General features: G+C 41.9%; 1 protein-coding gene and 1 pseudogene across 1 annotated transcript in view; one reads left to right on the top strand and one right to left on the bottom strand.

Moving 5' to 3' along the window:
- Nucleotides 1-2,931: 2,931 nt before the first annotated feature.
- Nucleotides 2,932-3,224, top strand: LOC118997662 (transcription and mRNA export factor ENY2-like; annotated as a pseudogene).
- A 13,808-nt stretch (nucleotides 3,225-17,032) lies between these two features.
- The window catches only part of LOC118997675 (protein argonaute-4), a 36,975-nt gene continuing 28,097 nt past the window's right edge, over nucleotides 17,033-25,910 (bottom strand). The window contains exons 16-18 of the mRNA XM_037061444.1: nucleotides 25,340-25,441; nucleotides 24,878-25,077; nucleotides 17,033-20,892 (exon numbers count right to left, since the gene is read on the bottom strand). Coding sequence (XP_036917339.1) covers nucleotides 20,784-20,892; nucleotides 24,878-25,077; nucleotides 25,340-25,441 — 411 coding nt within the window. The 3' untranslated portion in view covers nucleotides 17,033-20,783. The remainder of the gene's footprint in view (nucleotides 20,893-24,877; nucleotides 25,078-25,339; nucleotides 25,442-25,910) is intronic.

The raw sequence follows: 25,910 nt of genomic DNA on the forward strand, positions 1-25,910 counted from the left end.
GGAGGTTGGTGGTACCATATCCTGAGAGCAGGTTTGGCAAGAAAGATAATGAGTGTGGTTTTTGATGTATCGAGCTTGGAGAGCCTAAAAAATATCCTAGCACAGTTGTTTCATACATGGTTGAATACATGATGTGGAGACCAGAAAAGACATTTCACTTAAAAATCCATATTTCAGAGTTAAAAGCCTACAGAGAGTAGCTGAATCCTGGGCATCAATGAGAACTCTCAAAGAGGGTGTGTTGCATAAAGACAGAATACAGCAAATACAAAACCCTAAAAAACACCACTTCATTCATGCCCTCAAATCAAAAAGGTAATAAAACCAGGACTTCCAGCCAAGATGGAGGTGTTGGTAGACACACTGTGCCTCCTCCAACAAACAAAATAAGGACAACAACAATTCAGAAACAAAACAACAACCAAAACTGAAAGAAAATTGAACTGTATGGAAGTCCCACAACCAACGAGTTAAAATAGACACATTCATCCAGACCGGTAGGCGGGGCGCAGGCGGATGAGTGGAGAGGGGTCAACGCACAGGAAGCGGTGACACTGGGCACGCAAGGCACCCCCGGTGTGCAAGGCGGCACTGGGTAGATGCTGGGCACCCAGGTGATGGCTGGCAGACTTCGGGTGTGGGGTGGCAACAGGCAGACCCAGCGAGGTGGTGACTGAAAAGTGGGGCACTGTGCACAAGGTAGCTGGCTGACCGGGCAGTGGTCCCACATTCGCACGCAGATAATTGGGGAGTGAGACAGATTGCGCAACCCAGGGTCCTAGTGCTGGGAAATAAAGCCTCAAAACACCGATTGAAAACACTTGTGGGGGTTGAGGCGCAGAAAGAGACTCCAACCTTCACAGGAAAGTTCATCAGAGAGACCCACAGGGGCCTAGAATGCACACAAGCCCACCCACATTAGAATTAGCACCAGAAAGGCCCAAATTGCTTGGGTGAAGTGGTGGAAGGGACTGAGGTGCAACAGAAAGCGGAGCAAAGTGCCATTTTTTTCCCTCTCAGACCCCGCCCCCACACACAGCGTCACAACCCAGCGACTTGGGTTGCCCCACCCTGGTGAACACCTAAGGCTCCGCCCCTCATATGTAACAGGTGCAAACAGACCAAAACATTATGGCTCAAGCAGAAAAACAGTTCAAAGCCTCAGAACCAATACTTCTAAGTGACAAAGAGATAGCCAACTTATCAGATGCACAGTTGAAAACACTGGTGATCAGAATGCTCACAGAATTGGTTGATTTTAGTCACAAATTAGATGAACAAATGAAGGCTACACTAAGTGAGATGAAGGGAAATGCACAGGGGAACCAATAGTGATGGGAAGGAGACTGGGACTCAAATCAATGGAGTGGACCAGAAGGAAGAAAGAAACATTCAACCAGAGAAAAATGAAGGAACAAGAATTCAAAAAAAATGAGGAGAGGCTTAGGAACCTCCAGGACATCTTTAAACGTTCCAACATCTGAATGATAGGGGCACCAGAATGGGAAGAGGAAGAGCAGGAAGTGGAAAATTTATTTGAACAAATAATAAAGGAGAACTTCCTCAATCTGGCAAAGGAAATAGACTTCCAGGAAGTCCAGGAAGCTCAGATAGTCCCAAAGAAGTCCCAAAGAAGTTGGACCCAAACAGGAATACACCAAGGCACATCATAATTACATTATCCACGATTAAAATGAAGGAGAGAATCCTAGAAGCAGCAAGAGATAAGGGGACAGTCACCTACAAAGGAGTTCCCATCAGACTGTCAGTGGATTTCTCAAAAGAGACCTTACAGGCAAGAAGAAGCTGAAAAGAAGTATTCCAAGTCATGAAAGGCAGGGAAGGACCTACATCCAAGATTGCTCTATCCAGCAAAGCTTTCCTTTAGAATGGAAGGACAGATAAAGTACTTCTCAGATAAGGTCAAGTTCAAGGAGTTCATCATCACCAAGCCCTTATTTTATGAAATGTTAAAGGGACTTATCTAAGAAATAGAAGATAAAAAACATGTATACTAAAATGACAGCAAACTCACAATTACTAACAACCACACCCAAAATAAAAACAAACTAAGGAAACAACTAGAACAGGAACAGAACCACAGAAATGGAGATCACATGGAGGGTTAGCAACAGGGAAGTGGGAGGAGGAGACGGGGAGGAAGGTACAGAGAATAAGTAGCATAGATGGCAGGCAGAAAATGGACAGGGGGAGGGCAAGAACAGTATGGGAAATGTAGAAGCTAAAGAACTTATGACACATGGACATGAACTAAAGGGGGGAATGTGGGAGGGAGAGGATGTGCAGGGTGAAGGGGAATGAAGGGGGGAAATGGGACAACTGTAATAACATAATCAATAAAATACATATTTTTAAAAAGGTAATAAAACCCTGTTTTCTACCTTCTTATATGTTTTAATAGTCTCTACTTTTCTATATCCCTACTGCTATTATCTCAGTCCAGGGTACCACTAAATCTTGCCTGGATAAGTGCAACAGTCTCCTAACTCCTTACCTCTAGTCTTGCACCCTCAGGTCCATTCTCTAATTGCATCCAGGGTAATTGTTTCAAAATATAGATAAATATATGTTTATTCATTCAACAAACATTTACTAAATGCCTACCAGTGAGTGAACAAAGCAGACACATATATTCCTTACCCTCACAAAGATTACAGTGACAGACAATAAACCAGTAAAAAATGTATATGTATTTCAAGATAAATGCTTTGAAAAAAGGCACTTGTCTTGAAATAGGTGCTTTTCTGTCTTACAGGTTGCCATAAGAAAAAAAAAGACTAATTGGAGATGGTGACTATATTTGTGGTCAGAAAGATGAAAGTAAAATCCGAGCAGATGAGTGTGCTAGGGAACAGTCGTCAGCACAAGGGCCATTTCGTCACTGGTAAGGGATGGCCCTCTCCAGCGATGATGGTGGTTAGCGAGATGGACAAAGATGTGCAAGTGAGAGCAGCAAGTAACCGAAAGTTAACAGAAACTGCAGCAAGAGAATGCTTCTGAGAGTTGCCGGGAGCTAAATCAACGGAATGTGGCTGCAGGGATCAGTAGGAGGCACACTGTGCAGAGGTAATTGAAGAGAAAAGGTTAGGACGGTGACTGCAATCACACCAAAAGGCAGAGCCCTGGTACCTGACAGCGTAAAGAAGGAGCTTCTACAAAGGATAACAACGCTCCTTGCTCAGCATGCCAGCCTTTACAAGTGAATTAGATTGTTTTATGATTTTATTTCTGAAAGTACAACTTGCCACAAATTGGAAATCGATTTCCTTTTTTTGTATGATGGTATATAGTTTTCAGTAATAATGTATTACTTTACATTGTATTGTTTTACCCCTACATGTTATTTTAATAAATATCTCATGAGCTAAAAGAAAAACAGAAAGAAAGAAAAATGGAAGTGTTTCTTTAACAGCACAGGCCCAAAATACGGATCATCGGCATACGAATGAGGAGGTGGGGTGATCAGACTTAAAGTGTTCCAGAGGTCCTTGTATTGTTTAAGACGAGAATAGAGGCATTGATTCATTTAGGCTTTGGTAAGCAAGAATGCGAAAACTCCAAAAAAGCTATTAAAGAACAGAAATAGAATAAAAAACAGAAATAGAACTTTCAAACCTTTGGCTAAATACCTCTAGAATAATTTAAAAAGTTGAGTCAGTAGTTCAAAATCTCCACACACACACAAAAATATTAAGTTGTTTTACAGGTGAGTTCTGCCAAACATTCAAGGAATAACAGACCATCTTAATCTTACACAACCTTCTTCAGAGGAGAGAAATGGAGTACTACTCAAGTCAGTACAATCTTGATAGAAAAACCAAAAGAACTGTACAAAAAAGGAATATTACAGGTTAGTGTCACTCATATGCAAGGATGTAAAAATTGTAAACAAAACAATAGGAAAGGAGATCTAGTGTGTATTAAAAATATGAATGTATATCTCATGACCAAATTGTGCTTACCCCAATAAAGCAAAGGGTCTTAACATTAGAAAGTCTAAAAGTGTCAGATTGAAGAGAAAAACAATATGAAGTCTATTCATGATTTTTTTTAATTTTACATTTTTTTCATTCCAGAGAGAAAGGAATGGAGGGAGGGAGGGGAAGAGAGAGACAGAGAGAGCGACAGAGAGAGAGAGACATCAACATGAAAGACACCAGATGGTTGCCTTCCATATGGGTCCTGACTGAGGACTGAATCCAAAAGCCAGGCATGTGCCCTGATGGGCAACAGAACCCATGACCTTTGACTTACAGGACAACACTCCAACCAACCAAGCCACCCTGGCCAAGGCTTATTCTTGATTTAAAAGAAAAAAAACCTCTTAGCAAACTAAGAAAAAGAGAGTTTCTTAAGCTATTAAAGAGTTATCAAAAGGGTCCAACCAAAAACATACTAAGCATAAAAAAAGAGCATGAATTCAACCAGATTAAAATTAAGAATTTAAATTCATCAAAAGGCTTTACAAAGAAAGTGAAGATAAGGCAAAAACCAATGTTTACAATACATATACATCAAATTATAAATATCCAATATTTATTAATAACATTCACAAATACGTTAAAAATAGATTCATATATTTTTTAAAAAGACAAAAGTCATGAATAACAGTTTTACAGAAGAGAAAATATGAAGACCAAAAAACCATATAAAAAAGTTCAGTCTCATGCCCTGGCTGGTGTAGTTCAGTGGATTGAGGGCAGGCTGTGAACCAAGGGGTCGCCAGTTCGATTCCCTCAGGGCACATGCCTGGGTTCCAGGCCAGGTCCCTGATACAGGGCGCATGAGAGGCAACCACACATTGCTAATCCTGTCCTTCTCATTCTCCTTCTCTTCACCTTTCTCTAAAAATGAATAAATAATATCTTTAAGAAAACGTTCAGTCTCAGCCCTGGCCAGGTAGCTCATTTGGTTAGAGCATCGAACCAACATACCAAGGTTGTGGGTTCCATCTCTGGTCAGGGCACATACAAGAATCAAGTAATAAATCCACAAATAAGTGGAACAACAAATCAATGTTTCCGTTTCTCTCTCTTCCTCTAAAAAATCAATAAATTTTTAAAAGTTCAATCTCACTGTTTATTAGGAAGATACAAAGTAAGGTCACCATGAAACATCAAATTCATCCACTAAACTGGCTAAAAATGAAGAAATGTGGAATAAAGAGAACTTTAAGCATCTCGCGCTCTGTTGACAGAGGTAGCTGGACACCTAGAATAAAGAGAACTCTTAGATGCTGAAAGCGTAAATTGGTACAACCAACACACTATTTTGTAAAACTGAGAATGTGCAAACGCCACAGCCCAGCAAATTTGGTCTAGAGCAACTTCTGCTTTTGCCAAGAGGAGATGTGCATGAGACTGTTCTTAGCGGGACTATTGGTAGTAGGAAAATATTGAAAATGACACTAATTCCACCCATAATAGAATTGTGATATGTACAAAAATAAATCTCAGAAACATGACCTTGAAGGACAAACACGTTGCAGAAGAATGACAACTAATTTCATCTCACTGTGCCTCAGTTTTCTCATCTTATTTTTAAAAAATATATTTTATTGATTATGCCATTACAGTTGTCCCATTCCCCACCTTCACTCCCTCTACCCGGCACACCCCTCCCCCCCATTCCCTCCCTTTCGTTCATGTCCATGTGTCACAAGTACTTTAGATTCTGTATTTCCCACAGTATTCCTGCCCTCCCCCCTGTCTATTTTCTACCTACCGTCTATAGTTTTCTCATCTTAAATCAAGAAAAACAATGGCCACCTCTATACAGCTGTTGGGAGAATTAAATTACATATCAAGTGCTTACAACAATGCCTTGAATGTAAACATTCACTAACTGCCTATTTTCTGCACAGTACTCCTTACCTCAATTATACTTAACATCTCCCAAACTAAGACTGTGTTTTATCCCGTCCAGAGAATGAACTTTCAATCTCCTACCAGGTTGGATACAGCAGAGACGGGCAGTCACCTGTAACTGTCGGGCAGTTAAAGAGCATCTAGGAGCCCAACAGATTTTTGTCATTCTTTCAACCTATTGCCCTGTTTTCAGCCCCACCTTTATCATATCCAGAGGTTCTTGGTACCTCCAATTCCTAACCTGTGTGTGTCTATGTCTGTTTTTGTCTGCGAGAAAGAGCTTGAGAGGGCATGGTTTGCAGGGAGAATTGGCTTGCCTTTCTAGATCCCATTCCACTTTAGGACTTAGTTTTCTAGGATATGCAGAGTCAGTTATCACTGGTCGATAAAATTTTTAACCACCAAAAAGTCGTTCCTGTTTTCTCTAGTCCTTTGCTCTATGTCCTCATGAGTTTGCACTTGACAAAAATTTATCATTGGCCCTGGCTGGTGTAGCTCAGTGAATTGAGCGCAGGCCTGCGAACCAGAGGATCCTGGCTCAATTCCCAGTCAGGGCACATGCCTGGGTTGCAGGCCAGTTCCCAGCAGGGGATGCACGAGAAGCAACGATACATTGATATTTCTCTCCCTCTCTTCGTCCCTTCCCCTCTGAAGATAAATAAATAAAATCTTAAAAATCAATCAATCAATCAAAGGTAGTAGCGTCTACTTCATTAATTTATGAGGATTAAATAACTTAATATTTTAAAGACCTTAGAACTTTGCCCATAACACTGTAAATGCTCAATAAATATTAGCTAATATTATTTGGGGAAATTCCCCAACATGAAAGTCAAGAACAAAACAAACAGTAAACACAACTCAGAGGAAATAGAGAACACGCAAAGGGAACACAAGCAAACTTCCTCCACAAAACCGGATTTTATAGTCTTAGAAAAATAAAAGAAGATAACACATCCATTAAATAAGAGATTATAACAATAGGACAAATTTAAACTAAAGGAAAAAATGGAAATAGCAAAAATGTTAAATTCATACATGAAGGATACAGTTGAGAAAATTATCCTAGAAAGTAGAACAAAAAAAACAGAGTTGAAACGATAGAAGGGAAAATAAAAGAAAATTTAAAAAGCCATTCATTAGGTCCCATGTCTGAACAACAGAAGATCCAATTCAAGAAAAAGGAGAAAAAAATGCAGAAGAAATTATCAAAAATTTGATACAAAAAAACTGTCTCAGAACTAAAGGGGTTTAGTTCCCAGAAAGGGATCAACTGCTCAGTACACTAAGAAAAGAAAAAAGAAAAAAACTCACAAAAGTGCCCTTCATGGTAAAATTTCAAATTTTCAGGAAAAAAAGAGATCTTAGAAGCTTACAACAGAACACTTGGCAAACATTTTTGTTACTGATTCATGTGCCCGTTTTATGTGAGGGCAGGGACGATGTCTACCCTCCACATGGCTGCATCCAGTGCCCAACGCAGTGCCTGGAAGAGGGTAGGTGCATAGTATTTGCTCAACCAATATTGCATAATTTTTGAACATACATAAATCCCTTCACATATTATACATCACTGGTGGCCCTCCACCTTGTTTTACCATGCTGGCACTTGGTTTCTACCCAGCGGCAGCGCTGAGCTCTCGCTTAACTGTTCAGGAATAGTTACATTTATACAGCCCTAAAACTACATTCGGCCCTTTGAAGGCAACCATGAAGCTGATGTGGCCTTTGGTGAAAATGAGTTTGACACCTGTTATACTCCTCGGAAACCCCTCATTATTTGTTGTGGGCATGTTAAGGCTGACAAAGTCACTGCATTGATTAGACTGATGAATCAAAAAATGAATATATATTTTTTCAATTTTCATAATGCTTTCAAATAAGGTCCTCAAGGTTTGGAGTTGAAAAGCCCCCGGTTTGAATCCTGGTCTGACTCACAAGCCATGTGACCTGAGATCATTCGACCCCTTCAACAAAAATTGACAGACCGCCATCCAGCTTTGAGGCTGGGGCGCTTGCAGGGAAGGGGCACTTTGGTGAGAAGTACAAAATAATCTTTTTTCTCCTGAGTTCATAACTGAATGGGGAGACAGGCAAGAAACAAATTTACCACAACCTCCAGACCGGTCGTTCCCCACCTTAGCGAACCCATTTTCCCCACAGTTTCAAAACATTGTTTCAAAGTGATCATCGGTTCAACTTTCTTCATTGTGGAGTCCTTCAGGGCTTTCCCTGTCCCCTCAGGATGAGTGGCCCTTGAGTTCTGTGAGTGACTCTCGTGGGACTGAGGGACACGCTTTGTGTGCCACCCTCTCTCTGCAGTTAAGCCAGGAGGAAGGACTGAGCAAGCTTGACCTGGCTCCTCCCTCCCTCCCTAATTTCACATCCTCAGGCCCACAGCAAGCTTGCATTCCTGCTTTCTCCAACCCCCCCACCATCACCTCCACCCCCCACTTCAATCGAGGTTTAATTGACATTCAGTAAATTTCACATATTTAAAGTGTCATCTGCCTTGGCTGGTGTGGCTCAGTGGATTGAGCACTGGCTGTAAACCAAAGGGTTGCTGGTTCAATTCCCAGTCAGGGCACATGCTTGGTTTGCCGTACTGGTCCCCAGTGGGGGGCATGTGAGAGGCAACCACATATTGATGTTTCCCTCTCTTTCTCCCTCCCTTCCCCTCTGTCTAAAAATACATAAATAAAATTAAAAAAATAAAATAAAGAGTGCCCTCTGATGAGTTTTGACGTAGTATACCCACATGAACCCATACCAGAATCAAGATGATGAACATATCCATCAACTTCAGAAGTTTCCTCCCGTCCCTTTGTAGTCTTGCTTCTTGTCCCTTTGCCTTCCCTCACTGCTACCACTGACCTGCTTTCTGTCACCATGGATTAGATTTCATTTTCTAGTATTTTATATAACCAGAGTAAATTCTTTTTTCTTTTCCTTTTTTTTGCACGAGGCTATCCAATTGTTGAAAAGATTGCCCCCATTAAATTGCCTTGGCACTTGTGTTGAAAATCAGTTAGCTATATTTGTATGGGTCTATTTCTGGACGTTCTATTCTGTCCCATATATCTATCTGTCTCTATTTTATGCCTGTATTGCATGTTTTTTGTTTTTTTATAGATTGTATTTTTTAAAAGATTTTATTTATTTATCTTTAGAGGGGAAGGGAAGGAGGGAGGGAGAGAAATATCAATGCATGGTTGCCTTCTGTGCATCCCCTGCTGGGACCCGGCCCACAACCCAGGCATGTGCCCTGACCGGGAATCGAACCGGCGACCCTTTGGTTCACAGGCTGGCATACAGTCCACTGAGCCATACCAATTGTTTTTTCTTTTTTTTACCCCCTTACCCGCGGACATGTTTATTGATTTGAGAGAGGGGGAAAGGGAGGGAGGAAAATGTCGATGCATCCACGTGAGAGAGAAACCCTGGTCGTTGTGCCCCAAGTGGAGACCTCACCTGCACACGCTACCAGCTGAGCCCCACTGGTCAGGGCTCCAGTTTGTGTGTTTGTCAGCAACTCAGTTCACTGCAGCTGTACAACCAAGACTTTCTCTCTTTTTTGCTGGCTTCTGTTTTTTGTTTGCTGCTCTCAGCTCCTATATTTTAGACCCCTTACAATTCCTTGCCACCTGGGCATCCCCAATATGACCATAAACACAAGTGAGAAAGGGAGAGAGACAGATGGATAAGGCTTTAGAGTGAGTCTGCTAGCAAGACAGCCTTATACAACTTAATGCAACCACAAAATTGTATCCCATTACCTTTGGCATATTTTATTGGTCAGAAAAAAGTCCCTGGTCCTGTCCGCACAAGGGGAGTGGATGCACTGAGGCCTGAATGCCAGGGGTTGGGGGTAATGTTGCCATGTTAGAATCTGTCCTGTAAAAGTAGCATAAGTTTACCAACTGTGTTGTTTTTCAAAGTTGTTTTTGATTATTCTAGGTGATCTTCTGCATTTCCACGTAAATTTTAGAACCAGCTATGAACTTCTACCACAAAAGCCTGCTGGGGCTTTGATTGGCCTGGAATTAGATCTACAGATCTCTTTGGGTATGAATAACACCGTAACACTGTTGGGTCTTCTGATCCGTGATCCTAGCGCATTGCTCCCTTTACGCTGGTTTTCTTTCACCTCTATCAGCAATGTTTTCTAGTTTTCAATATACAGATCTTCAGGTTGCTTTTCCAATTTGTCCCTAAGCATTTTATATTTTTGGTGCTATTTAAATGGGATTATTAAAATTTTTAATTTCACTCAAAAGTGTTTCAACAGTAAACTGGGAAAAGTAGGAAACCAAGGTTGTCCTGTGCTTACTGTGACTAAGAAGACAAGCATGTTAAATAAAGAAGACTGTTAGTGCTCCCATTTGTCTTCTAAGCAAGTCCTCTTACCTGAGTCTTATCAGCAATAAGGTTGACATCTTGCTCTTCGTCCAACTCTCTACTATACATGTCTGTTTTTCAGTTGGTTCTGAACTGGTGTAGGGAAGAGGGTATGGTTTATTAACCCCCTAAAACCTCAACATCTTCATCAGACTGGTGAAACCTACTCATATTTCAAAACACAGCTCAAGGCTTCCTGCCTTCATGACAATTTTCTGACATTCCCTCCCGGGTGTCCCTGCTTGCACTTCCTGTGGTGCATGGGGCAACACTTGGCTGTTCTCCTTTGTTACTGTAGCTTTTCCCCTTCCTCCTTCTCCTCTCTCTAATCATGTAAAGGTCTCAAAAGTATGAAGCAGAAACATAATGTTTTGCCGTGTCAAATATCAGAACATACTGCCCTGGCCAGGTTGCTTAGTTGGTTAGAGCAACTAAGTTGCTCCACCTTAGTTGGTCCTGCATCTGCTGAAGTTGAAGAATTGATCCTGGGACAGGTCACATCTAAGAATCAACCAGTTTGTGGGCCGGGTCCCCAGTTGGGGGCAAGTGAGAGGCAAAGGATTGATGTTTCTCTCGCACATCGATGTTTCTCTCCCTCTCTTTCTCCCTCCCTTCCTCTCTTTCTAAAAATAAATAAAATCTTTTTAAAAAATCAACCTATCAATGCATACATAAGTGGAACAACAAATTGATGTTTCCCTGTCTCTCTCTCTGTCATCTGTCTGTCTTTGTCTCTTTCTTTCTCCTTCCTTTCCTCTCTCTAAAAATAACTTTTAAAAAAGAAATATCAGAACATACTCTAAGGCCACTTAAATCAATAGGTAAAGGGAAGAATATTGACTGTTGTAATAAAACAGGAAACCACACACAAAACAAACAAAAAAAGAAAAACCAACATTTATCTTTGGAGCCCTGATACCTACAAGGTCAGGCAGGCAGTAGGTAATCAGTACATGCTTGCCAAATGAATTATTATGATGACAAAATGGCATGATTTCAGTCTTTAAAAAGATATTAGTTCATTTGGTAATGGTTAATGAAATAACAGAAAATATTAAGATTACAACTATATAAAATGTGTGTACATTGAAAAGTAATATGTAAAATAAATTGCCATTGTGTCTGATATGTTTTTTAAAAATTTAATCTCTATTGTATTTTTTCCATTACCATTTGGTCACCTTATTTGTTCTTTGTTAATAAGAATTTTAAAACCCTCCTTCATTATTTCTAATGTCTGAACTGCCCCCCCCCCCACACACACACTGGGTTGGGGGTAGGGGATTAATGTCACATTAATGTGATATCACCCCTTCAGAGACACTGAGACTCTGAAGACAGCCAAGGAAAGGCAGTTGGAGAAAGCAGGATTAAACATGAGAAAAACCAGTCCAGACGCCAACCAAGTTCTAGGGCCAGTAACAAGGTCGAGGAAAGAGATCACAGAGACTGGAATTTAGAACAGGGTCACTGGAAGAACAAAGTGCAGGATGGAGGGGAATTCAAGCATTGCTTTCTTAACTATCTGTGGGAGACTACAGATTTCACTCGTTTAACACACATTAAAGAGCACCTACTTCCTGTCAGACAATGTGTGCTTGTTTCACCGAGATGAATAAGCCAAAGTCCTGATTATAGCTGATAGGCCGAAGTGATTAACGCAAGTGAAAAGCTGTTGTTCCAGGAACGGGAACACGTGACCTGTGTGAACCCAGGAGGCTGACAAACAGTTCAACCTTTGGGCCCCAGGGGTCTCTGCCAGGGATGGTATCTGAGCCACATGTTCCAGGGAGGGAATGTCTGTGACGCAGATAAAGAATAGTTGAGGAGTAGATAAAGAAATGCTAGGAAAAATTGCAGCTGGCCTGCCACTCTTATCTAATTAACCTTTTCCCAAACCCTTACCTACCCTTTTCTTCTCCTTATAAAAAGGTTGGCTTGAGATAAGACGTCAAGATGCTTTTTAGGGTACCTAACCCTGTCTTCTCAGATCACCAACATCTGAATAAAGTGCCTATAAAGATCCAATCTGTCCTGGCTGGTGTGGCTCAGTGGATTGAGTGCCAGCCCGTGAACCAGAAGGTCACCAGTTTGATTCCCACTCAGGCATATGCCTGGGTAGAGCCATGTCCCTGGTTGGGGATGTGAGAGAGGCAACTGATTGATGTCTCTCCCACATCGATGTTTCTCTCCCTCTCTGTCTCCCTCCCCTCCCATCTCTCTGAAAATAAATAAACAAAATCTTAAAAAAAAAATAAAGAAGATCCAAAGATAGCACAAACACTGACTTTTCCAGTTTCAGTCCTAAGCAGGATAAATACAAAGATACCTAGGCCTATTACAGTAAAAGTGTTGACAACCAAAAGAAGATACTAAAATCAGCCAGAAGAGAAACAATTAGTAAAGAGTTCTATGTCAGTCAGTAAAGGGTTCTCAGAAAAACAGAACCAATGCGATATATGGAGGGGGAGAGCTCAAAGGAGATAGGATTGGCCTCATGCAGTTACAAAAAGTCATACAACATGCCGTCTGTAAGCAAGAGAACCAGTTTGGGTCCAAAGTCCTAAGAACCAGGAGGCCGTTAATGTTAAGTCCTGAAGTCCGAAGCCCTGAGAATCAGGAGCTGTGATGATGAAAGGATGTGGTAGGTCAAGAAGAGAGAAAATTTGCCTTTCCTTCGCATTTTTGTTCTATCTGGACTTTTCACGGATTGGTGGATGCCTGCCCTCATTGGGGCAGGGGGTAGATCTCTTAACACAGCCTACTGATTGAAATGCTAATCTCTCCCAGAAACACCTTCAAGACACACCCAGAAATAACGTTTTTTTTTTCCTGCGATCTATCTGGTCAAGTTGACACAAGATTAACTAGCACTTCTTCAAGAGAATTGATAGCTGAATACCCAACAGAACAATGGAAGCTAAAAGACAATAGAATAACATCTTCACAGTTGAAATAAAAAAAACCCCATCAAACTACATTAACTATTAAAATTGTCCTTTAAAAATTGAAGGAACCATCCCTTACTGGTGTAGCTCCATGGATTGAGTGCCGGCCCATGGATTGAAGAATTGGCAGTTTGGTTCCCAGTAAGGGGCACATGCCTGGGTTTCGGGACAGGTCTCTGTTTGGGAGCACATGAGAGGCAGCCGATTGGTGTTTCTCTCACACATCAATGTTTCTTTCCCTTCTTTTTCCCTCCTCTCCCCTCTCTCTAAAAATAATAAATAAAATCTTGTAAAAAGGGACACAATGTAAAAATGGGCAAAGGACTAAAATAGATATTTCTCCAAAGAAGCTATATAATGGCCAATGAGCACATGAAAAGATGGTCCACATCACTAATCATTAGGGAAATGCAAGCCAAAATCACAATGAGATACCGCTTCACACCCCTTAGGGTAGCTATTATCAAACAACAGAAATCAACAAGTGTCCCCGGTGAGGATACAGAGAAATTGGAACACTTGTGCACTGTTGGTGGGAATGAAAAATGGTGCAGCCACTATGGAAAACAGTATGGTGGTTCCTCAAAAAATTAAACAGAATTACCATATGATCCAGCAATTCTACTTCCCGGATTGTAGCCAAAATAATTGGAAAGCAGAGTCTCAAAGAGATATGTGTACATCCATGTTCATAGTAACATTATTCACAATAGCTGCCTGTTTATTAGAATTCTTTTAATCACTAGCTATGTATTGGTGGCTTCCAGTCTCTTTACAGTCCACATGCATCCCTGTCAAGTCATTTGTCACCTTATTCCTTTCAATAAATCATGAATCTGCTTCTTCTGTATTCATTGGCTTGGTGGCACTACTACCTACTCAGCTTCCCAAGTCAGAGAGCTGAGAGCCCTCTTAATGAGTCTGCCTCATTCCCCCCACTCCCCATATCCACTTTCACCAAGTTCTGCTTTTTCTACTTTCTGAATATCTCTTGTGCTTGTTTCTTCTCTCCAGCTGCACTATTGCTACTCAAGTTCAAGCCTCCTCATCTTTTGCTTGGACTACTGTAATAAAACTTTTTTAAAAACATTTTATTTATTTATTTATTTATTTATTTATTTATTTATTTATTCATTTATCTTTAGAGAGGAAGGGAAGGAGAGAAGGAGAGAAACATCAATGTATGGTTGCCTCTCATGAGTCCCCTGCCGGGAACTGGCCTGCAACCCAGGCATGTGCCCTGACTGGGAATTGAACCTCGATCGTGTGGTTCTCAATCCACTGAGCTACACCAGCCAGGGCCTGTAATAAAACTCTTAACTTCCCTTCAGCAGAACTTCGGTTGCAGTCTCCCCATCGCACTAGTGCCAGCATAACTAACCCAGATGTGACGGTGCGATTTCCCTGCACCCTCGGGAAGAACTCTGAACTCCGTAGAATGCCAATCAGGTCCTGTCCTGTCAGGAACTGGTGCCACTATAGTCCAGTCTGAGCACATTTACTGCCTCTCTCATTTCTTAAAACCTAGGATAACTGAAATTACTTGTAATTCATCCAAACAAGTCATGTTTGGGGCGGGGGGTTCTTTCCTTCTGTGCCTTTGAACATGATGATAAAGCCTGAAATACCTTCTTTCACCTTGTTCGTTTATAAAACTCTTGTTCGCTCTTTTTTAAAAAAATATTTTATTTATTATCTTTAGAGGGGAAGGGAAGGAGAGAGGGAGAGAATGTCGATGTGTGGTTGCCTCTGGTGTGTCCCCTGCCAAGAACTGGGTTGGCCTGCAGCCCAGGCATGTGCCCTGACCAGGACTGGAACCACGATCGTCTGATTCATAGGCCCACACTCAGTCCACTGAGCTACACCAGTCAGGGCTCTTGTTCACTCTTTATGGAACAGCTCTTTAGGAGTCACCACTTCCCCCAAGTAGCTTTCGTTGATCCCCTAAGCTGGGTTAGGAGTCTAAGTGGCCCATGTATGCATTCTCTTAAAAAAGTAATTAAGTAATTACTTTTTAGAAAGAGGGTAAGGAGGGAGAAAGAGAAGGAGAGAAACATTGATGTGAGAGAGAAAACACCGATAGGTTGTCTCGGTGTTTGAGCCCCAACCATGAATCGAACCTGCCACCTTTTGGTTTGTGGGATGATGCCCAACCCACTGAACCACACCAGTCAGGGACAGTGTATACATTCTCATGTATACACGTGAATGTACACACCCAAAACCTACCTTGTCATATGTGTGGCCCCGAGTTTACAAGTAAATTGTTCAATGGCCAGAACTTGTGTGTTTCATCTCAACATTTCCTAGCACAAAATACGGCTCCAGAAATGTGTGTTAAACTTGTACAATTTGTAATACAATTGTCAGTTTTTCTGTCTGACTCTGTCCCTCGTCTCCTTAAAGATTTGCCACTAGCTCCTGGAGAAGGAAGTCAACATTGAGGAAATTAGAGCCAAGAGTTGGAGACAAAAAGAAGGAGGCACATGTCATGTCATGGTGCTGATCGGTCCACCGTCCCTGCTGGCTGGCCACCCCCTCACACACACCCGGGGTCGGCACACGAGCCATCTTGGCTGGTGTAACACACCCAGCGGCTGATTCAAGGATGACACGAACAAGATGGTGGGGAGATGAAGTAGGAGGAAGGCCATAGGGACTCACCTGAAACCCACACAACAGTGGAGTTCCCATCAGAAAGGAATTCTATCACCCGAAGAAAAAATACGGGAAAGCATTTGGGTAGATCATCACTACCGTACTCCATGGCAAGGGGACAATATGTCCCGTCCCCTTGCCTCTCCCGCTCCTGCGCGTGCTTCACGGTCTATCCTAGAATTCAGCGTCACTGTAAAGTCTCTCAGACTCTCCACGGCAAAAGTTGTTTCCCTTTTTAAGTTCCTGTGATTTTGTGCGCAGTCGCAGGTGTAGTGAAGTCAGACAGGTCTGGATTCAAATTCTAGCTTTGCCACTCTGTACCTGTGTGCTGCTTAACCTCTTTGAAGTGGACTCATCTTTACAATGGGTATATCACTATCAACCTCAAAAGACTGTGGCTGGGGGTGAAAGATGTCACTATAAAGTGACTGGCGCACACTAGGTGCTCAGAAAATGTTGGTGTCGCTGATTCCTCCCCAACCTGTGCCATAGTAGAATGAATTCTTTGAAGAGTTGTTTTTATTCATCTGTGTTCCTAGCATCTAGGCTGAATGTAGCATGGGTTCATGATAAACGTTTGATACTAGATAAATATGGAAGGGGGGAATTCTTGTGCTGACAAAAAAAAACACACACACACAAAAAAACAACAATTACTTGTAGTCAAGCTAGTGTACACAGGATTTGCCCCTCTGGTAAACTATAAATTCCCAGACGATAAAGGCCATAGTATGCAAATCTCTGTTACCTCTGCCACAACTTAACAAAAGGGCTTTGCTAGTGATAAGTATTTTTCTTAAGACATGCGATTGGATAGCCCCAGGGCAGGTGAACTTGGGCAGCTCCTCGTCCAAAGTCAGGCTTATACGGCATGTGGCCATACTGCCCTCTGGAGACTGCAGATTTTTCTCAAAGCATCACTTTAATAGATCGTTATATCAAGAGCTGTACCCAGAACCCTGATGAATCTTGTACAAGTTTTCATAGGTGAAATGTTGCAGGAAGCTCTTCTAAAATTCCCAAATACAATTTCTAAAAACAAGGAGACCCAGGAATTAAAAACACAATGTTTTCCTGTGTTATTCATTCTCAAATTTCTTAAATTGTTTTTAAAAAGCAACCATGTGTATTGCCATTACAGTATGCTCCATATTTATTAGACAATCGACAAGAAAAACAACTTTTGGCACGTGAATGCCAATTTATTCTTTTTTGGACACATAAACACAAAATATCCCTGCAGGCCAAAAAAAAATTGCAGAATTTAAACAACCATCATCTTATCTCAACATGGGGATACCACCCTCCCTTAGTTTAGAAAGTACCTCGTATTGCTAGAGATATACATCCAGTCCAAATTTAATAAAATACATTTTAAAACATTACAGGTCTAACAATATAGAAACAAAAATTACACCATTAGTCAAATGAACAAATGCAAACATTTTCAGTCACTAGACATAGAAAGAGCATGAATATATCAATAGCAAGGGATAAGAAAATGATTAATCAATAACAAGATCTTCCCTTTAATTTTACAAGGAAAAATCCTTGGAGTTGAAGCCGTATTGATACAATGCCCTCAGCCTCCACTTTCTTAAAATGAAAGCAGAGTTACCACCTTGCTATTGAGCAAGAAAATTTTACAGCACATCCAACAAAGGGTCACTAGGGCAGGGGGGAGAGGGTGAGCCTCGTTCAACAGTGAATTACCTACTCCCACCAGAAGGGTAGATAGTTGAGCCAGGGAGCTAAGCTCTGATATAGGCTGGGCACCAGGTTCTAAAACACAGACCATAGAGAATATGTCTGCTTGTAAATCATCACCTTTGGAAGCAGCAAATAGAATTTACAGTAAGAATGAATATTTCTGCCTGCCTCAACTAGCAGTGTTAAGCCAGCTGGCTCTCTTTATAAATTGCTCAGGGTTCAACAACTAACAACAAAACATTACCAGTTCAACATCTGGATCTTCACCACTCTCTTAATGTCCCCGCACCTTGTCCCTAAATAGTTACTCTTTAGCATTGCTACATTTAAATCTTTCACACTACACGACAGTGCCTGAACAGGCTGCATTTTTAAAAACCAAGCATCCTAAACCTACTTCTAGTGAATGCACACCTCCCATTGATTGACACATGCATAACAATTCAGTCAGTCCAGAGGGTTACAAATTCAAATTGTCAGGCCCAATTAAAACTACGCATTCAGACTTGCTTGCAATAATATTGCTGCAACTCCGATTCTGCAGTGATATTCACCCCTCAGCAAGTTTTTCCCCCACAATAATCCTAGTTCTTCCATATTTCTTTCCTTTCTTCCAAAACAACAGTGTTGCACCCTTAAAGGTACTGTTTTCCTATAAAAATAGGCCTCCCGGCTTTTCCTCCACCACCACAGTCGTTTGCCCCAGTGTACTAGGAGTGACTGAGGTCATACAAACTGTAGAGTTCAAGGTTGAGCATACAGTCCAACTGCAGGCAAGTGAATCAGGGCTTCCAGGCACTCCGCCTTGCTCCCTGTCCCATTCATGCCAGGAGATGGTGAGAAGTGACGCTTCCTCTGTGCGTTATGAACAAGCAAGCCCGAGGCACTCAAGTGCAGGTATGGTGCCTGCCAGCCGGCTGGCCAGCCAGCCAGCCACCAAGAGTTCTTCACCTCCTGGACTCCAGCAAGTCCTCCTAAAAAAGCTTGTTTTTCCTCCTCTTGGGTCCAGGGTGGCCATGCTGAAGGGTATTTTCTGTGCTCTCCCTGAACAGGCGTGAATAAAAGCAGTAGCCAGCCCCTCATTAACATGTCCTGATTTGTAGTATCCAAGTGAGGTATTTGAAAAAAAGGAAAATCTTAAGAAATGAACCTCTGCCATCTCTTCACTATGTTGTGCCTCAATTACAAAGCTTGCTTTCTTTCATCTCACTATATGCAGAGAGCAAGGATGTCTGCACCCATCTTAATGAGTTACAGAGCTCGGTGCACATACTAAAACTCTCCGAGACCAGTCCCAGCAAACACTGGTGACGCCGCTGATCCACAGCATATATAGAAATGTAAACTTCAACGTATTTACAAGCTTGTTTAAAAGACTGAAGAAAAACGGCTTTATATTGCTGGGATTTTGAGAAGGCTAGTTTAAAAGATTTGGACCGGCTAATGACTTCAAGCAAACACCCTTCGCCCTCAGATCCCGTGTTTCCAGACAGAGGCAGGAAATTCGCTTCTCCACATTGTGTCTATGTCTTCTCCCAGCACCGTCCTCATCCACGTGGAGTGTGGCTCTGGGTCTCCTACCCACCTTTTCTAGCTCTCACTCCTGAGGTTCCAGGAGAGAGAACTACAAGTCGGTGAAGTCTGGGCTGGGCAACACTGGCTGGAACCAGCAAGACTCTATGTAACTGTTGTCCATTCACAAAGTATTATCTATGCTAAATACAAAATAGTTTTCCCCTACATTGTAACTGATGCTTGCTTTATATCAACTCCCTTCGTCTGGCCAAGAAATGAAACCCGGCTCCCTGTGAACGGAATCCGGAATCTATTAAGAAAAAAAAAATCAACCTTTCTATGAAGTTTTACTTTACTAAAAGGAAGGAAACCTCACCAAGTACATCTCAGGTTGAAAGAGAAGCACAACATCTGCACTGTGAGTAAGTAATCGTGTAAGTAACCTTGATTCCCAGGAAAACGTTTTAAATGCTGGTACCTTTTTGCAAGTTGCAGCATCACTCAGTGCACCTTATGGACTGGCAAGGCCTATCCAGCAGGGAAGCATCCTGGTTCTAGCTTATTTTAAAACAAAGTGACAGGACACCAACAGTGACTATAAGACAGATAAAAAACAATTCTTTAAAAAGGCATGGAAATATATGTCTTTTCTGACTGATTTCAGGAACTGCCAGATTATGATGTATAAGAAATAGCTGATAAAATCATACCAAAATTTCATCTAGAAAACTCATGGTCGGGGGTGGGGGCAATGGAGTGAAGGGACCTTAAAAAATGTTTATTGCCAAAGTTTAACTTTCTATGAGAAAAGTTTAAAAATCACTTAGATCTGATAAATCACACAGCAGCATAAAATGGGCACTTTTGAAAACTCTGAAAAATACTAAGAGCTAATTGTTCTCAAAGAGGGGGAAAACATGAGTACTTTATATCACGGCAGGGTTATCTGTCACTGTGACACGCACTACATCTGTCTGTGTTACACATTCACAAGGGTCAACCAAATAAGAGAACTGCCTGTTTGAATCTGGAGCCAAATATAGTGCAATTGCCTGGCAGCCTGTACTTGCACCAGCACAAGACTGTAGAGATCAATAAGATAAAGTAGTAAAACTAATAAAACTCTGTGAAACTTTCAAAAAATTAATGCTCGTTAAAGGCATATACAGTGGCAAAGTCAGAAATCTCCATTAAAAAGTCTATGGACCCACATAATTAAATAGTTAGACTAAACTGAAGTAGATTGTTTGGTTTTTCTCTTCCACTGATGCATACATCCCACTCAATGAATACAAAAGAAAAGGAACAATCTTCTCTTATAAGACTAGAGGGATGCAGTGAACACCACAGCTAGCAAAATATTCCATAGAAACCTTTCTTGTAAAGTCCTTTAGAAAGTTCAGGCTGTTTAGCCTTTGCATGTTGAGGTAAAAATTCAGCCCAGTGCATCAGAAAAGACAATCTATGAATAGCTACTACTTTTAAAAAATGGCTCAATTTTGTTGATGCATCAGACAGTGCTGCAAAGTATTAATTCAGTGCAACTATTCCGAGCTGCTGGTAGAAGAGAAACGGAAGTCAACTTGGCTCTCTCCAGAGGCGGTAGGCATTTGAAACATTTTGAGGCTGCACGGGGTGCCACATTGGTGGAGTTCTTCTGAGACTCTCAGGCAAAATACATCGTGTGCTGGGTGTCATGGTGGATCTGCACCGCTTTAGCCAAGGCCTGAGGATCTCGGCCATTGCTCTGTCCCGACACATGACTGCCTTCTGCACTGTAAAGAGAATAAAGCAAAAAATAAAGAATAAAAAGAACCAGATGTAACAAAAGACCATGTCAAACTTCACACGTTTCAGATAGCGTGAATAGTACTGGATTCAAGACCTTAGGCTCCAGCTGTGGTTTCTTAAATATTCGTAATGTCTCTCTACACAACTGTTTGTTGAACTGAAAAAATGAAACACAACTTATTTGTTGTAATACTCAGATAATGTCTGCAAAGACCCAAATCCTTAACAGTGCCTCCGTAAGGACTTCTATTGGCTGTTATGTCTGGCCTTGTGGCCTTTAATGCCTTCTGGCCTTTAAGCTTCAGTCAAATGTCATTTCCCCCAAAGAAATCTTTCCTGACTCCAAAGTGCAGGCCAGAGCCACCTGGAACATCCTTCCACAGAACACTCTACTTTTCTTTCCCTTGAAAGAAATGCAATTAAAATTAAATTATTAATTGGGTACTTATTTATTTCTTCTTTGGGACATAAACTCCAAGAGAGCAGCAACTTTGTCTGTCTTACTCACCACCACATCTCTACTGTCTGGGCACGTGGTGCAGCCTCAGTAACCACTTGTGGAATGAATGAATGGACTTATGTCCCTAGCATGGGCCTGGAACATAGACGATATGCAGCAAATGTTATCGTGCCGCCAGTGTCTCCTTGTCTTCCCCTCACTAGCTATGGGACCTTGGCCAAGTAACCACTCCTGTGAACGATGGTCTTTTAGGGTAACAACAACGACTTCTGAACAAACATCTTAAGGGTACCAAGTGCTATAAAGGTCTTGGTAAATTGTTGTTTTTTAAAAATATATTTTATTGATTATGCTATTACAGTTATCCCATTCCCCCCCCTTTATTCCCCTCCACCCTGCACACCTCCTCCCACCCACATTCCCCACCTTTAGTTCATGTCCACGGGTCATACGTATAAGTTCTTTGGCTTCTACATTTCCTATACTACTCTTAAACTCCCCCTGTCTATTTTCTACCTACCATTTATGCTACTTATTCTCTGTACCTTTTGTCCCTCTCTCCCCCTTCCATTTCCCTGTTGCTAACCCTCCATGTGATCTCCATTTCTGTGGTTCTGTTCCTGTTCTAGTTGTTTCCTTAGTTTGCTTTTGTTTTTGTTTTAGGTGTAGTTGTTAATAACTGTGAGTTTGCTATCATTTTACTGTTCATATTTTTTATCTTTTTCTTAAATAAATCCCTGTAACATTTCATATAATAAGGGCTTGGTGATGATGAACTCCTTTAACTTGACCTTATCTGAGCACTTTATCTGCCCTTCCATTCTAAATGGAAGCTTTGCTGGATAGAGCAATCTTGGATGTAGGTCCTTGCCTTTCATGACTTGGAATACTTCTTTCCAGCCTCTTCTTGCCTGAAAGGTCTCTTGAGAAACCAGCTGGCAGTCTGACGGGAACTCCTTTGTAAGTGACTGTCTTCTTTTCTCTTGCTGCTTCTAAGATTCTCTCCTTACTTTTAATCTTAGGTAATGTAATTATGATGTGCCTTGGTGTGTTTCTCCTTGGGTCCAACTTGTTTGGGACTCTCTGAGCTTCCTGGACTTCCTGGAAGTCTATTTCCTTTGCCAGATTGGGGAAGTTCTTCATTATTTGTTCAAATAAACTTTCAATTTCTTGCTCTTCTTCTTCTCCTTCTGGCACCCCTATAATTAGGATGTTGGAATGTTTAAAGGTGTCCTGGAGGTTCCTAAGCCTCTCCTCATTTTTTTGAATTCTTGTTTTTTCATTCTTTTCTGGTTGAATGTTTCTTTCTTCCTTCTGGTCCACAATGTTGATTGGAGTCCCAGTTTCCTTCCCATCACTGCTGGTTCCCTGTACATTTCCCTTTATTTCACTTAGCATTGCCTTCATTTTTTCATGTAATTTGCGACCAAATTCAACCAATCCTGTGAGCATCCTGATTACACAGTTTTGAACTGTGCATCTGATAGGTTGGCTATTTCTTCATTGCTTAGTTGTATTTTTTTCTGGAGCTTTGATGTGTTCTTTTACTTGGGCCATTTTTTTTTTTCTCTGCGCACCTGCTACGTATAAGGGGCAGAGCCTTAGGTGTTCACCAGGGCGGGGCAACCATGTCACTACGTTGTGATACTGTACGTGGGGGAGGAATCAAGAAGAAACAGTGGTGCTTACTCCGTTCTCTGCTGATTTTCAGTCACTTCCCCCACTACCCACAAGCAAATACGGCCCTTCTGGTGCTGATTCCCACGTAGGTGGGTTTGTGTACATTCTAGGACCCTGTGGGTCTCTCCAACAAACACTCCTGTGAGGTTGGTAGTTTCTCCTGGCACCTCAACCCCCACAGGTGTTTTCAATCCGTGGTTTGAGGCTTTATTTCCCCACGCTGGGACCCGGGGTTGCTCCATCTGCCTCGCTCCCCAGGTGTTCCTCCCAGTTTATCCACACGTGAATGTGGGACTGCCCACTCCACCAGCTGCCGCCTTGCTGGCCAGCTGTAGCCTTGTGCGCCCCACTCCACAATCCATCTCTTCACTGGGTCCTCCACCCAGCTGCCATCTCCGCCCCATTATTGGTCTGGATGGATGTTTCTTCTTTAACTCCTTGGTTGTTGGACTTTCATACAGTTTGATTTTGTCAGTCCTGGTTGTTTTTTGTTTTTAAATTGCTGTTGTCCTTCTTTTGGTTGTGTGAGGAGGCACAGTGTGTCTACCTACGCCTCCATCGTGGCCAGGCTGGGCTTGGTAAATTGTAAGTCACCATCTCTCACCTGACTTCTCTCACCCAATCACACCCAATTAACGCTTAAGTACTATCTATTTGATCCCAGGGATAGCTTTCTACATTTAACAAAGACAATCTTGCTCTAACGTACTTTTCTCACTTCATGCCTGACGGTCCCCTTTCATATGTTCCAGCCAAAGAAAACTTGCTATTGTCCAAACATGTCACTTGCTTTCTCTTCTTTGTGTCCATTGTTCCCTCTGCCTGGAAAATCCTTTTCTCTTCCTTGCAGAGCCAAATCCTTCCCAGCCGGCTATGAAATCTTCTCAATCAGCCTTTCCCCTGATGTCCCTTTGCACGCTCACCTCTCCTGCTTTGAGTTAATTGTCAGCTCTATTTTTCCTGTGCTATCTCCCATCCTGAAACGACATCCCAGGAAACATGTCTTCCTCACCTTAGTGTTTTTGTACTTAGGGCCGTGCTGGGCACAAAGTCAATAGCTAACGGATGTGTTGAATGAATGAATGTGTATTACAGAAAGAAAGGCACAAAGTCGCAGCTGGGCATTTTCCATAATAGTGTATTTCCTACCCTTACAGAAATAGACTCGCAGTGGAATGTCTACTATTTAACAGTATTTAGCAGCTGAACTGAGACTTGGGGAAGAGCCCAGAAACTGCTGCACTTCACAGATGGTCATTTGGAAAAGAAAATGATTAGAGAGCTTGTTTAGTTATTTAAGAGTGGCTCGGTCTGATTCTCTTGAGATCCCTGTCTGGGGTGAGAATGGTTAAGGCACGCCTCCTCCCCCCCACACACACCCAGGTTCACTCCAGTGCCTTCTCCCAGACTGTGCTGAAAGCCGAGTGAACAGGTCAAGCCTTTCACTTGTATGCACTGGAATCCAAAGACCTGTGAGTGACCCTGTTGATCAGGGTCAAGGTACTGTGCTGGCCACCTTCTGAGGCTGCTCACGACCAGAGCTAAACTAAAATGCACTTGGCTCTATGGGGAAACCACAGGCAACTCCAAATCAGACTGTTATCCTTCGGCAGGCTTTAGACCCACCACACAAGTAAGTATGAACAGGCCCGAGCATTTCTTGGACCGAAAGTCCCCTTGTAAGCTCCGAAGGCACATACAATTTTAGTCACTGCTTGCAAATGAAACCGTAAAAGGAAGAGTAACTCCTCCAAAAAGTTTTCTGTAGCAGCTCATTTTTTTTAACATCCTGCTTCATTTAGAGATTTTCCTGTGCCTGAGAAACTTGCCTGTCATGATCTTTATCCACCAGGTGATACCTTGCTCTGAATGCCACAAGCCGGGCATAATATGCAGGGGCTGGAATAGAGACGGAGCGTGTACACCGCACATAGGTGTGACACAGCTGGTAAGTCAGTAGCTGGAGCTCATCTGCGGTGAAGCAGTTGTCATCCCACAAGACCTGGTAATGTGAAGGACGGCTGGTTCCCTGGAGAGAGAGGTTTATGGTCAATCTATTTCTGACAGGGGTTGACCACTGGAGAGAAGGACCGAAATCTACTCCTTACACAAAGTATCCTTGTCTGGCACATTCACCAACAGATACCTAGACCAAAAGAACAGTTCTGGGACACAAGCATTAACTCAGTTATGCACATCCCAGTGTATAATAACAAGTCCATTCAAGCTAGTTGCTGACTTTGCAAGCATCTCCCTATCAAGTCAAAGATCTGGAGCAGCTTTCAAATTACCTGAATTCCTGCATGACTACAGAGGTAAAAGTCAAACTCGGATGGATGTGTGATGGTGCTGTCCACGGTGGTGCCTGCTGGTACATTGCCACTCTTACCCACCTACCAAAAAAAAAAAAGTGTAGTCAGTCACCAGTGCGTCAAAGTGAGCTCAGTCCATTTCTCTTTTATGTTAATTGGTAACAAGTTAGTAAGCTGTTCCAGTAAACCAGTTCAATTCAAGATGTTGAACTTTCTATAACTTTCCCTTAGCCTAACCATTTCATCCTCAAGTACTTCTTCAAACAATACCACATGGATTCTCTAGGGAAATCCAGACAAAGAATTATTCTACCAGTGCCTTTGGGCTAGATTTTTGTCCTCTGTTTACAGGTGGAACATTGGTCTGTCCGCAGAAAGAAAAAAAAAGACATTTAAGATGGGGAAACTTCCTGAGAAAAATCACTTTTAATCCTTACTTGGAATTTAAAAAAATCTACAGAGGGCAGTGAAAGTAAAGATGAAGAAATCTTTGAACTGGTCCAACAAAGCTAACATTTTCAGGGAATCCACAAAAAAAGACACTGGCATG

This window comes from Sturnira hondurensis, unplaced genomic scaffold (genome assembly GCF_014824575.4).
Source record: "Sturnira hondurensis isolate 20B ecotype Veracruz unplaced genomic scaffold, ASM1482457v3 Scaffold0013381, whole genome shotgun sequence".
NCBI classification, from domain to species: Eukaryota; Metazoa; Chordata; class Mammalia; order Chiroptera; family Phyllostomidae; genus Sturnira; species Sturnira hondurensis.